The sequence below is a fragment of the Ictidomys tridecemlineatus genome, chromosome 12 (genome assembly GCF_052094955.1).
Source record: "Ictidomys tridecemlineatus isolate mIctTri1 chromosome 12, mIctTri1.hap1, whole genome shotgun sequence".
NCBI lineage: Eukaryota > Metazoa > Chordata > Mammalia > Rodentia > Sciuridae > Ictidomys > Ictidomys tridecemlineatus.
Window position 1 is genome coordinate 33,883,035 of NC_135488.1, and position 14,429 is coordinate 33,897,463.

General features: G+C 51.0%; 1 protein-coding gene across 1 annotated transcript; it reads left to right on the plus strand.

Annotated features, from left to right (window-relative positions):
• Positions 1-4,856: 4,856 nt before the first annotated feature.
• LOC144369198 (ral guanine nucleotide dissociation stimulator-like) lies at positions 4,857-13,415 on the plus strand. Its single transcript, XM_078028385.1, has 6 exons — positions 4,857-6,174; positions 7,257-7,371; positions 9,673-9,773; positions 9,940-10,056; positions 11,031-11,145; positions 13,041-13,415. Exons 2-6 carry the CDS (start codon positions 7,353-7,355, stop codon positions 13,247-13,249), a joined length of 561 nt encoding a protein of 186 aa, XP_077884511.1. The 5' UTR covers positions 4,857-6,174; positions 7,257-7,352; the 3' UTR covers positions 13,250-13,415.
• Positions 13,416-14,429: the final 1,014 nt, after the last annotated feature.

Here is a 14,429-nt window from a genome sequence, read left to right on the forward strand (position 1 = left end):
AGAAGGGAGTGGTGCTGGAGACAGGGATGCAGACAGGGGTCATAGACTTGGCATAACTCAGTCTTGGAGGTGATATCCCATCACCTGTACCCACTTCAATTCCCATGAATGCAGAGGCTGAGCCCCCTTGAGGTGAGGGGTGAACCGGTTCTGGGCAGCAGGATGCTGTGGTACCTCGGAGTCTCTGTGAGACCCCAACACTAGACACACTTGGCCCTTTTGAAATCTTAGGAGAAGCCTTGGGAAGTTGTATGGCAGAGGGGAGCAGCCTCTGCATCTCAGTCCCCTCCAACTTGCCATGGTGTAGAGAGGGAACTGCAGCCACGATGGGACGGACATTGGCCACGTCCCTGTGTGGGACACAGGCCTGATTGAGTTGGGGTGCATTCTTTGTCTCTGCCCTTCTTGTGATTGTCCCATCTCTACATTTGTGCTTTAGCCACCTGTGAGTCCCATCTCTGGTTTCAGAGAGAATAGAGGGTGTTATGGGCCAATAGACACAATAAACCCTAGAGATTAGATGCTACCCTACTTTCCAGAAAAGACTGGGCACACCATGAGTTGCACAATGATGGGACCAGGGTCCAAAAGCTGCTGAGAGGGAAGGACTGGTTGTGAATGCATTTTTGAAGGCTCCAAGCTGGAACTCTAGTGGCACCAAGCAGGGCAGATGCTGGTGGGGATGTTTGGGTAGTTGTTGGTGAACACCTGCGCACCTGAGATGTTTAGGCATGGAGGAGAAATCAGCAGCTCATAGGGCTTTTGAAAGTGGTCTTATGTGAAAAGAGGCTCAGGTATGGGCACAGGAAATGACATCATTGCCTTGACAATGGATCAAACAGAACATGGAACCCTGGTATCCAGGCACCCACTTAACTGACCAAGCCATCCGAGCTCATTTGGTTGGAGAAACTGGAGTGAGAAGGATGTTCTCCTGTGGTTGCAAACAATGCCGAGCCTCAGGCTCCCAGGAATCTCAGGGGGGCCAACTAGCCCTTTTGTGGATGCACTGGGTGAGGCTTCATCTTAGACGCCAGAGCCTCTGGCGATTGTCGCAGAGGAGCTCAAGAGTAACAGTGAGTAGCACAGGGCAGGTGAGCCCAGCAGGCCCTCTAGTCTGATCCCTGATGAATGGCCCAGGACTCCTATTCTGACTGTGTGTGTGTGGGTGTGTGTGGGTGTGTGTTTGTACTGATGGGAACTGTCCCATTGTGCTTTGACTCTAGTGTATTGGCACAAGTCATTTTTCTGTTTGTCACCATTTCCATTTTAAACCAACATTCTTGGTCCCAACACAGGGTGAAAATGATGAGAACACGGAGGAGCCCTTCAGGGTACAGAGCCTTGAACCTTACAGGCAGGACCAGCTTAGGAATGAGCTCCTGCCTGTCATTTGTGGGAGGAACCTACATTTCAGCGGCAACATGGGGTTAATCTCCTGGGATTCCATCCCCACCCATCAGGTGCTGGATCTCTTGTTCCCAAGGTAAGCACCAGACCACCAAGCCCAAGTGTGTAGCCCCCTCATGCCTGGGTCTTGGGGCTGCCATGTACCTCTCAGGGACCCAAAGGTTTGTGATACCTAATGAGATAGAGGACCACACTCATAGCGGAATGTCAGTCCCGAATGGGACGAGTCCTGGAGGTGCCTGCCACAGCCTTGCAAGGGGAGTGAACTCCGCTCTCAGGCAGAGAAACCATCCTGACTCCAGCTGATCCACAGAGGTCCGTGGAGCAGTCCCCACACACTGGGCACCACAGCTCAATGGTGTGCACTGAGCTCATTCCCAGGTGGACTCAGCGAGGCCAGGTGGTCTTTCTGGTGTGATATTGGCTTTGTGAAGAACGTAGATCTGTGCCAGAGGCGTCTCAAAACTCAGGCCTTGGGAAAAGCACTTTTGGGTTAATAAAGACATGTTAATTTCCATAGTGGGACAGAGCATCCTAGCTGGGACATAGCTGGACAGGGGCTTTGGACATGGCGGCTCCCACACCCAGAGATATGTGGGAATCAGCAGTTTGGGCTCATTCACTGATGAACATGGAAAAGCACCCACTGTGTGAAGACACGTTTCCAGTCACATTTCATAATTCATTGAAAAATAGGGTGCAAATGACTGCCATTGTGTCCCTTTTCATGGGGGTCAGCCTCAAACCGCAGGTGCCATGAGTACATATCCTACATGTGACTGCATCCCTGACTCCATGGGGCATAAGTGCACGTTGTCCTCTTCAGTGACTATGGTGGACCCCTGGACCAACTTCAACATGGAATGGGCTTGGGGTCAAGAGGGTGGGCTCCTGTTTCCAGAATAGGGACCTGCAAGGTGATTTGACTTGGGAAGGCTGAGGAAAGACTGCTCTCCCCAGTGTAGGGTCAGAGGTTTTCTCTGGAGGCCGTGGTGAAGGCAAGGCCAGGGTTTTGCTGACTCCACACCTTCCTCCCCACAGTGCCTCACCTTCCTTCCTGGGGACCTGGGTGAACCTCTACTCTGAGGCTTCCCATCAGCCTCCAGGCTTTCTGAGTCTGCAGCAGCTGCTATCCATGTGGCTCCTGCTGGGAGGCTTGAACCTGGAACACCAAGCACACCACCTCCTGGCCGCAATTGAAGATGGCAAATCAAGCCAGGCAAAGCCTGAGAGCCAGGCGGACTGTGGTGAGTACCTAAGGGTATATGAGGAAAGGTCCGACTGTTGTCCCACTGCAGGGAGTCTGTATGCCTGGTGTTGGGCTGGAAATTAGGACAAGCCTTTGTCCATTCAGGAAGTGACCCCAGTCTGCAAAGAGGTCCTGTGTGGGCCAAGGGCCTGAGTTCTTCCTGGCAGCAGAGGTATTGTCTGTCTGTGGGAAGGTCAGGGCAAGGCAGTCATGTTGGCATCTTTTCTCCTCTAGCTACAAGCTCAGTTCCTGTCACGGCTCCTCAGCCAACCCCAGAGCCAGAGCCTTCTCCCAGGGAAGGGGCAGAGCCGGAGTCCAGGACATCAGGGGTCTCTACTCGGTCCTCCCCAAGGCCCCAATATAACAAGCGGATGAGAGGCAGGTGCCTCATTCACGTCTACCTGGAAAAGGAAAGGACAACACAGTATAGGAGCATCCTGGTGAGTCTTCGAGCAGGGGAGTCTCCTGGGAGCCCACAGTGGGGAAGACCGAGTCCACAGCAAACACTTTGGACTAGGCCTGTCTTCTTGAACTGGAGCTTCTGGAAGGTCAGGAAGGAGAGCAGAAAGTGAGCAAGAGAGAGGCGGGAGAGCAGCAGCATGCCAGGTCTGGGTGCGAGTGGGCCTGCGTGTTTTGGGGTGTGCAGGTCAGAAGTGCAGGAGTGAGTGCTGGGTTCAGAGGAGGTCAGAGAAATATCGAGGGTACAGGCCATCCTCTACTGACCTTGGTATTGAGGAGGAGTATATTGAACCGTGGAGGTTGAAGCACAGGAGTTGGCAGTCATTTTCTTGTGTGTGGGAGGGGATATGTTGCTGGTTGAAGGGAAGGGAGCCATTGTAGAATGATTAGGGTGGGTAGGTGTGGGTCACAGAGAACTGGGGGCCTTGGAGGGGCCCATTAGTGTCCTAGTTTGCATGTATGTGAATAGAGATTTAGCGGCTCTCTCTGCAGAATTTTCCTGGGTGTGGAGTATCCATCATGAGACTCTGGTGTCCACCTCCAGGGGAGCTATGTTGAACCACTGCACCTGCTGGGTCCGAACCTCCTGACACCCTAGCAAGCACTGACACTCTCGAGCCCAGCAGCTTCCATGCCTATCATTAAAGAGTCCTAGTGTGTGTTGTGCCCTGGCTGTCAGGACCAAAGCACCTAGGGTTTGTGCCTGGTCCATACAAAAATGCAGCTGCATCCCAGACCAGAGCAGGGATATGGAAGTGCACTGGACCATTCCTCCCATCTTGATGGGACTAGAGTGTGTCTGTACAAAGTCTTTTGGTCCTTATTCCCTTGTCCCTGCAGGGCATAGCAGGTTGAAGCAAACTCTTGTACCAAGATTGGACTAGAGGCTCATAGGAAGACCCCCACATGATCACATGAAGGCCTCAGGTAGCAGGGTATCAAGATGGTGCCCTTGTGTTGAGAGCTCACTTGTCTCTGATTGTCCTTGAGCACTGTCCTCTGGGTAGCTACTCCCAAATTCCCTCTCTGATGAGCTTTCTCCAACCCTGCTCAGGTGACCTGCCAGGACAGGGCTCCAGTCATCATCCGCAGGGCCTTAGATGCACACTTGCTCCAGCAGGAGGACCCAGAAAACTACGAGCTTCTGCAAATTCTCTCCAACCATCAGAGTAAGTGGAACCATCAGAGGGTAGGGAGCAGTGAGTCACAGTGGGCTCACGATAACTGGGAGCCAGAACACAGTGTGCATTGACCCAGTGCCCAGGATGAGTATGGTGGGACTTGTGCATAAAACAAAGTGTAATGATGGGGCATAAATCTGCAGGTTCTTCATGTTCCCCAGGGGCTGTGGACCTGCCTATCATGTGTTCTTTCCTTGGCCTGAGGAGGCATTGCAAAGCTATTATCCACAAGGGGCCAAGAAGAGAGGCTTCTTTGTCTTGTGTCAAAGAAGACAGACAACCACAGGGTGCCTACTTTGGTGGCCTTTCCTGACCTAGATGAGTACATGAGAAAAGCAGTTCAATGAAGAATCATTTCTGGCTTCCAATCTTTCTATTCATTGCAAACTGAGTTTACTTAGGACCAGAGGCCATTTCTAGAGAGAAGAGTGTGGTAGAATAGAACCCTTCACAGCTTGTAAACTCTTCTTGGAGAGAGAGAGAGAGAGAGAGAGAGAGAGAGAGAGAGAGAGAGAGAGAGAGAGAGAGAGAGAGAGAGAAGAAGAAGAAAGAGGAGGAGGAGGACGAGGAGGAGGAGGACGAGGAGGAGGAGGACAAGGATGAGGAGGACGAGGAGAAGGAGGACATGGAGGAGGAGAAGGAGAAGTAGAAAAATGAAAATAAGTTGAAGGAGGAGACCATGAATAAGAAGGTCAAGATGACTTTAAGAAGAAGCATGAGGAGAAGATGAAGAAGAACAAGAACAAGAAGGAGAAACACAAGCCGAACAAGAAGTATAACAATAAATTGATTAAAAATGTGAATGAGAATTAGACTCATGAGGAGAAAATGCAGAAGTGGGGAACTCAAGAGAAATATATATCTCTGGATGGCACAGCCCTGCTGTGGACATCCTCCACCTACGCTCAACACACCTCCAAACCATACCCCTCCAATTAGTGTAGCCCTGTATGAGTGGATGAATCCACTGGCAAGGTGGAGGCACCCACCATCAAGTGCTTTTCCATAAACTGACCTGTGATCATTGCTGCAGTGGGGAGAAAAATTTGAACACATGAGTCTTTGGGGACCAATCCAGATACAAACTCTAGCTGTTTGTCTTTGGTGGGTCCAACGTGAACTAAGAAGGTCTGGGGTACAAGGGGCTATTTCCTTGAAAGGTGTTCCTGTAGGGGACCTCCTGTGCATAGAGGGTCCTCAGGGAGGAATCAGTGGGGAGTCTTTGGTGCAACAGTAGCTGGATTCGGGGGCTCTCAGGTCTGTGTGTGAGACCTGAGCTGGCAGAGGCTCTCAGTTGTGGGGGATGTTGGGTAGTGTATTACTTGAGTGTCACCTACCACGCCTCTGCCCCTGCCTCTCCAGAGCTGAGGATCCCTGCTGATGGAAACGTATATTACGCCCTGGATGGCAGAGTGGATTATAACTTTCTTCTTCAGGAAACAGCTGCCAGCAAGTTGTTTAAAGTCAAGCCAAAGGAGGTAAACAGCCACCTTCTTCAGTATTTACTCCTGGTGCCACTCCACATCCTCCAAGGGGACAAGAACCTCAGGTTCTGGATGGATGTTTTAGAATGCCCACAGAGCCAACTGCCAGGCTGGGTGGGGTGCAGGTGCTGGGCTTTGCTGATGTTGTCATCCCCCACAGTTCTTGGAGCCTTCTGTGGCAGTGGCATCCAGGATCCCAGCAGCTGTGAGCAGCAGCTCTGCGGTGGCTGCAGGACCATTGCCCCAGGCCACCCAAACCAATGAGTGGTGCGTGAGAAAAGTCACCAGTAGCAGCTCCTCACTGCTTCACTCCAGCGACCAGGTGGAAGACATCCGCTTTGTCCACATCCTCCTAGAGGGACAGAGCCTGAGGGAGACAAAGCGCATCCTGGTAAGCCCGACAGCAGGGCTGCCTCCTGGGTGTCCCCACAGTGGAAGGCAGGAGACACAGCTAACCCTGGGGCTGTGGTGGGAAATTAAGAAGAGAGAGGTCAGTCTTAAGGGCTTGACCTGAGTGGGGAGAGCCTCAGCATGCCCAGCTGCAGCGGTGAGTGGGCCTGTGTATTGTGGGTTTGGCAGGCCAGAAGTGCAGACGGAAGTGCTGTGGACAGATGAAGGCAGAGATATGTCCAGGGTGCAGGCTGCAGTGCCTAGAACTTGGTATTCTCAATGAGTGAGGTTGGAGCAGCGGAGCTGGCAGTGACTTGTCACATGTGTAGGAGGGGGTGTGTTCCTGGTGGCAGGGAAGAAAACCTCCTTAGCATGACTAGGTGTGAAAATTTGGGGTCGGGATCACCTGGGGGGTCATGCCAAACTTCGGAATGTCAGTCTTTACATGTATGTAAATACGGAGCTAAAGGGGTTCTTGGCAGAATTTCTATGGATGTGCAGTAGACACGCTAATGCTGCAGGTGTCCAGCTGCAGAGGAGACATGTTCAGTGACTGCCAGTGCTGAGTCAAGTACATCATTAGAACCAGACCCGCACCGAGCTTCCAGAGCCCAGGGCCTCTCCAGGCTATCATGAAGCACTCAAGTGCACACTCTTGTATCTGAGTCTGTTTTGTGTAGTGGCAGTCAGGACCAAAATTTTCAGTGCATCTGCCTCTTCCACCCACAAAGGCAGCCTGCATCCCAGAGCACACTTGGTGCGCAGATCCCTGGCCCATTGCTGTCATCTCAGTGAGATGAGAGTGTGTCTGTGCATAGGCAGTTTGGTCCTTTGACCTGAGTGGAATGTGGCTCCCCAGGGGGAGGGGAGATGGCAGGTACAGGCAGATATTTGTACCAGGATTGTTCTAGTAGCACGTTGCAAGAACCCAGGCGGTATATGGAGGCCACACTCAGGTAGCAGGATAACAAGATTGTGCCCTTGTATATGTAGCTGAGATTTCTCCTCAATGTTTGACCACAGTCTTCTGGGTAGCTCCTCTAAAAGCCATTCTCTGATGACATTTGTCCCACCCTGATCTAGGTGACGTGTCAGGAGAGGGTGACAAGCCTCATCCGCAGGGCCTTGGACCAAAATTTGTTGCAGCATGAGGATGTGGACAACTTTGAGCTGCTGAGAATGATGTCTCTGCATGACAGTAAGTAGGACAATCAGACAGTGGGGAGACATGATCCACAGTGGGCTCAGGATAACTCACAGCCAAGAGAAAGTGGGCCTTGGCCCTAAAATAGCCAGAGTGTGGTGGGCCTGGTGCAGGAAACCAAGTGCAGTGATGGGCGTGTCCAGTGTGGACGAGTTCAATGAGGCCCCAGGCGGCTGCTGGACCTCTCTAAATGTGTTCTCCCCTGGACCTGGTCTGGCAATGCAAAGCTAATATCGATGAGGGCAAGGCAGAGAGAGGCTCAATCCATCATCAGTTTGGTTTATGGCTCACTGATAAGGATGCCTTCAAATGAAGAGGAGCAGAGCATGGGTCCTGATTGGATCAGCATTGCTATGGACGGAAGCCGCACAGGTCCCAATCCATGGCCAGGATATGAGAAGTCCTGCCTACTCAAGAATGTCAGGATTGCAGCAACTGGGAACAGGACTCAGTGAAGAGGAAGTCAAGGCCAGGGGACAGCCTGTTTGGGTTCTTTTTGGAACAATTCCAAGTCCTCTGTGCCTGGGTGCCCATCTCCTGAAGATATCAGAATGGCCAGGTTATTATTCCTTCCAGCAACAAAGAAGGGCATCTGAAGAACAGAGGCCACAATGCTGAGCTGTCCACAATGCCAGTGCTCTTTCCTTTCTTGTGAGCCCGACACTCCTAGCCTCCACCATCCCAGCCTGTCCACAGTAGAACCCACCATCTGTCGAGCACGTAAGTGAGTTTTCCCATTTTCACACACTGCCTCATTTGAGTTGGCTCTGTCTCACACATGAGGAAGACTGAGGTGCAAGGAGCTGGGCAAGGGGCAGTGTCTGCGAATCTCAGGGACTTGGGAGGCAGTGCAGGGGGAAGGGGATTTCCAAACAGCCTCAGAAACTTAGGGAGACCCTGTACCCAAGTCAAAAGGCCTGGGAATGGTCTCAGTGCTTAAGTGCCTCTGGCTTTATCCCTAGTAAAAAAATAAGCCAGTCAAAAGGAATTACCAAACCGAGAATCTACAAAGGTGATTTCAGAAACAGACTTTCAACCCAAGCATCAGTTGAGAGCAGGCTCCAGACCAGGGGAGGTTTGTGTGTAAAAGACGTCATAAGGGAGGACTACGGGGGGCCTGGAACCCACTAGGTGTGATGGCATCTATGCCTTATGGCAGGAGGGTGGCAGTGATGCTGGCCCTCTCCTAGATTTTGGAAACCTTGTTTTCATTGGGGAAGCTTTATGGAGGTGGAATCTATTTTAGCAATCCTGGTCCAGATGAGGTGCTGACTACCACAGGTAGAAGCCTATCCAGAATGCGGTGTCTGTTATTCAGTCTTTCCTGACTGTGACAATGACAAAGAAAGGAAGTCACTTGTCTTTGGTCTTGGTTTCACTCCTGGCCATTGATTGAGAACTGATTTCATCTTGGACTACTGAACAGAGGCTGCATCTGGGCAGAAGAGTGTGATAGATTTGAACTCCTCAGGACGCCCCACCATTGCCAGAGAAAGAAGGAGAAGGAGGAGGAGGAGAAAGAGACACTCCTGAGTGGGGAGAGGATCACACGATAAAGAGCAGGAGGCAGAAGAAGAAAAAGAAGGAGGTGAACAGAAGGAAGGGTGGAGGGAGATACACAAGAAGAAGAACAAGAAGGAATCATGTAAGAACAGGAAAAAGACCCAGAAAGAACTACAAGAAGATGCAGGACAGAAAGAAGAGCCAGAAGTAGAACAAGAACCAGAATAGAAGTACCAAGCAGACAGCTCCTGATGAGAAACAAGGGGAAGGAGAGCGATCCTAGAAAACATTGAGTTCTCCAGGGCACCACCCTGCTCAAGTCCTCCCATGTCCATGCCCAACACACCTCTGATGGATACCACCTCCCCTCCGTGTATTCATCCATGAGTGGATTCATCCAGGGCAAGGGGATGAATTCCCCCACCATCCAACGCTTCCCTGAATGCCCATGTGTGAGCATGGCTGCCCTGGGGAGAAAGGCCTAAGCACAGGAGCCTTTGCCAATCCTGATGCAGATCCTGGCAGTGTCCCTTTGGCAGATCCAACCTGCACTGAGAAGTTCTGGGCCCAAGGTGCTGTTTCCATTGCCAGGTGCTCTTTTGGTTTAGAATCCTGTACATCATCTTCTCCAGGGAAGAATCACTGAGGGAGTCTTTGGTGGCACTGTAGCTGGATAGGAGGGCTCTCAATTCTGGTGCAGGCTCGCCCTGGCGGAGACTCTCAGGGGTTGTGGGTGTTTTGTGGTCTAATCCTTGAGTGCCACCTAACAATTCTCTCCACTTTGCTCTGCAGAAATCAAGGTCCCTGACCACTCACTGATGTATCTGTCCATGAATCCACAAATCAAATATTATTTCATCGTGAGGAAACGCCGCGAGGTCAAGGGAAAGGAGGTAAACACCTACCTTATTCAAGCTGTACTTGTGCTGCCATTCCACTCCCACCTGGGGAAATGAGAAGCCTGAGCACCTGGACATATGTGCTAGAAGCCCATAGAGCCAACTGACAGGCTGGGGTGGCTTTCTGTTTCTGGGTTTGCTGATGTTCCATCCCCCACAGTTCTCAGAATCAACCTGCAAGTCCTCCAGGCCGCTTTCCCACAAGCAGGTGGGAGACACCTGCTTAATTCGTGTCCACTTAGAAACACAAAGTCCAAAGATGGCCAAGACTGTTTTGGTAAGCCTGGGAGCAGGGGTGTCCCCTGGTGCTTACACCTGGGTGGGGAGCAGACACTGGTCCAATACCATGAACTACTCATGCCCTCTTGAATTTGGAGCTTCTGGATGATCAGGAGGATAGATGGGAATCAAGAAGGAAGAGGTCAGTGTGAAGGGCTGGAGCTGAGATGAGGGAGAGCAGCAGCTTGTCCACCGCCATGTCTGAGGGAGTCTGTGTGTCAGGTGGCAGCATGCAGTCCAGAAGGGCAGAGGCAGGTATGGGTGACAGATGAGAACAGGCCAGGACCTAGGTTGCAGGTTCCTCTGTATGGGATGCTGGCCTCTATGGAGCAGGACACCAGTATGAGGTTCTGCATGTTCCTTGAACAAGGAGCTGAGAGGGTCTCTCTGCAGAGTCAGTATGGATGTGGAGCAAGCACACTAAATGTCCAGGTAACCCAATGTTTACCCTTGGCGGAACAGGTGCCCTCGTACACCCCAGCCAGCACTGAGCCTCTGGAGGCCAGGAGCTCTCATGGCTCTCTTTCGTCACTCCTGTGTGTGGTCACGTTCCTGGGTCTGATTTGGGCCCTGGCAATCCAGACCAAAGCCTCTAGGTTTTGTGCCTAGGCCATTCCCAATGCCGCCTGCATCCTCGGGCAGACCTAGGATCTTGGAGGCTATTGTCCCATTCCTCCCAACTTGTGGGATGAGATTGCATCTGTATGCAGGTAGTGGGGTCCTTTCACTTGGAGAGGAGTGCAGCTCCACAAAGAGCAATGGCAGGTCCAGGAAGTCCTATGTACAAGGATTGGGCTAGTAGCCTATGGGAAGAGCCCACGCGATGAGCAGGAGGTCAGCCTCAGGTAGTAGGGTCATGGATGTTGCCCTTGTATTTAGAGTGGAGGTGCCTCCAGAATGCCCCTGCCCACTGTCCTTGAGTAGTCACTTCAAGGCCCATTTCCTGAAGGCCTGTCTCCCATGCTGCTCCAGGTGACCTGCCACGATCGGGCTCCTGTCGTCATCCGCAGGGCCCTCGAGCTACACTTGCTTACTCAGGAGAAGCCGGAGGAATATGAGCTGGGCCAAATCATCTCTCACCGTCAGAGTAAGTGGGACAATCAGATGACAGAGAGCAAGGGTCAGGATGTGGACTCAGGTCAACTCTTAGCACCAAAGAGCATTCTCTGACCCCCAAGAACACTCTAACAGGGTGTGTTGGGCTCGTGCACAAAGCCAACTGCACTTCTGCTGGTGTAAGCTCTCCAGGTGTTTTGGTATACCCCAGTGGCTAGTGCGGCTCCCCACCAGGTGCCCTGCCCAGGACATGAAGACGCATGCAAAGCTGACATCATTGAGGAGTGAGGAGGAAAGCCTCTTTCCAGGAGCAGTATGGTTCTGTGGTCTGAGATAGGAGTGGTTTCAGAGGAACATGGGAATGCATGGGCTAAAGATGGAACTGGCATTTTGTGGACTGAAGCAGTAGGATTGAAAGCCTTCTGTGTGACCAGAAAACCACTGCCTGGGCAGAGCATTGCCAAGATTCTAGCAAGCAGTAACAGGATGAAATTGGGAAGAAAACACAGCCTGGGAGACAGCTTGAATCATCTGTTTTTGCATCAATTCCATGGTCTTCCGCACCTGAGTCCACTAGCCAAGGAGTGATCCCAATAGCCAGGTTATGATCCCTAACTAGAGTCAGATGAGGGCTTCCTGAGCACGTAGCCACAGAGCTCATCTGATAATAATGTCAGCGCTTTTTCATTGGTTGGTTGGTTGGCTTTTGTGAGCCAAACACCTCAGCAGCCATTATCCCAGCCTATGTACGCTGAAGACCACCATCCCAATGAGTTCTAGGATCACTTGTCTCCTATCTTAACCTTCTGTTAGGTTAGTAGAGTCTATGGAAGAGGAAGTCTGTCTGGGGCCTTGGTAGCCTAAGAAATTCATAGCAGAGATCCCCACATCCAACCCAGAAGGGATGGAGAACAGGCTCTAGGTTAGAGGAGGGCAACAGGAAAGAGGTGTTCAGAGGAAGGAGAAGCTGGCTGTTGTATTCCCCCACTCGGGGTCATGGCACCACTGGGCCATACACCATGTTGGAGGGAAGCAGGCCCTTTGCTGGTCTTTGGAATCATTGTTCTCAGGAGGGCAGCATTTGGAATGTGGCCTCCATTCTCAGAAGCCTGGTTCACATGGAAGCAGGCTCCACCAACGCAGAAGCGTGGCTCTAATGTGGTATCCGTGCAGGTCAGCCTGTCCTCACCGTGGCCATACTTGAGGAATCCTAGGCCTTTTCTCTGGGTTTCACAACTTTCTCTTTGGTTGTGCACTGAGGCTGTCCATAAAGCTCTAGTGTGTGGCAGTGGAGAGCTTCTCAGCCCTTGCCACAAAGGCATAGACTGGGAGAGAGAGAACAAGGCTGGGAGAGAGGGAGAGAGAGAAAGACGGAGAGGAGAAGGAGGACCTCTACTTGGAGAATGAGGATTCAGTGGAGCCAACAGGGACAAGGTACTGGTGCCCAGGGCGCACTCCTGTTTACATCTTCCACCAAGCATGCTCCACCTTTCTTCCAGTCCCTCCCACCTCCCAATAGTGTATTCATCTTGAATGAGAATTGCATGTTGACATCAGAGCACTCACCATCCAATGCTTCCTTCCAAACCCACCTGTGAAGATGGCTCATGTGGGGTCTGAATCTTCGGCACTTTTGTGGGAGATTTCAGATGCAAACCCTAGTGGTGTGCTTTGGCAGACGCAAGAGGACCTGGGATGTTTTGGAGTCCAAAGCCTTTGGTAGGAACAGACATTAGGTCTGTTGAAGTGCTCTGCCTAGTTCTTCCTCAGGGAGGACTGTGGAGGCTGTCTTGTTGGTATTGGTGCTGAATTGGAGAGCTCTCAGGTGTGTGGCTCAGTTCGTTTCTGGCACAGGCTCTCAGATGTTGGGGTGTCCCAGGGAGCACCTCCTGAGCCACCTTATTTTGTACACCCCTCTCTCCCCAGAGCTGAGGATTCCAGCGCAGGCCAACGTATTTTACGCAAAGAACCCTCACACGAAACCCAACTTCGTGCTGAGGAAAAGGAGCCTCTCCCAAAAGAATGATGAGTGGATCCAGCCTCAACCTCCCTCTCGTCCTGCAAAGAAGAAGGCTGCAGCCCTCCTGAGGATGCTTGCAAAACCATTCTGCTGCTGTGTGCCTGGGCGGGGCTGAGGCAGCCCAGGAATATTTACATTGATTACTATTTGCTTCAAAGTTTGAATCTATAGTTTGCCATTGTCTTTGACCTTGTTTAGTAACACAGTTGTTACTCTATCCTGTATTTGTTGTTCCCATTAATATATTATTATTTGAAAATATATATGTTTTTGTTACCTGATCTATTGTGATGATTTGTCACCTGATCTACTGTGATGGTTTTTGATCAAAATTGTGCATTTGATGATAATGAATGCCATGCATTTAGGAACCTGTAGACTCTAGACAATGAATGAATGTCTACTGTTGCATGGACTGGTCTGCAGAGTCCTGTAGCATTTAAGCTTGTGTGAGGGCTTCATAGGGCCTGCAAAAAGTCCGGGTCAGATGGTCCTGCATGAAGCTTAGCTCCTAGTGGTCTCCTCTACAGCATAAGGGCCAAGGAGAAACCCACTTCCACACAGAAGATGGGAAGCTACCTTATGAAGGTGATCGTAGGTGTGGGACCCTCTTGCTAGGACCCTTTTTCTATTGGGCCAAAACTGTGCTCTGAATGTGATTGCTGAGAAGAGCTTGGAATTTCCTGATTGAAACAGTTCATGCAAGCTGCTTCCACTTGCAGGAACAAAGTGCGTTCTCGTTGAGCACTTTGGGGTGTCCCAGGTTGCACTAGAGTGTGTCAGAAGCACTTGTAATGATTCGCATTCACGGTTTCATATTGAAGCCTCTGTGCCATCTCTCAACCACTGATGGCTGCAAGTGGGTACCCTGCCTTTCAATGAGTTTTCTGAAAAAGTAGGAGTTTTGAAGAACTGATCTTCTCAGCATTCCCCTTGCCTCCCCAAGTTGGGTGATGTCAATTATACAGGCTTCCTTGGGAGCACACATTTTATATTGAGCTGGAATTGGACTCTGGATGCGATTGCTGAAAATAGCTGGGGAATGGGAGAATGGAAGCTGTTTGCTGCAAGCAGTTTCAATTTGCTTTGTTGATTAACTTTGTTGTAAGTGAGCACATGCTATTTTTTTTTTCCTGTGGACCTAGAAGAATTCAAAACTGCTTCTTACAGGTGACAGGTATGCTTACACATTGAAGCCTCTGTGCCATTGATAAAAAAAAAACAGTTCACTCATGTGGGCACCTGCACTTCAAGTGAATGTTGTAAATGAGTGTGACAAATGGATGTCAGTGAGA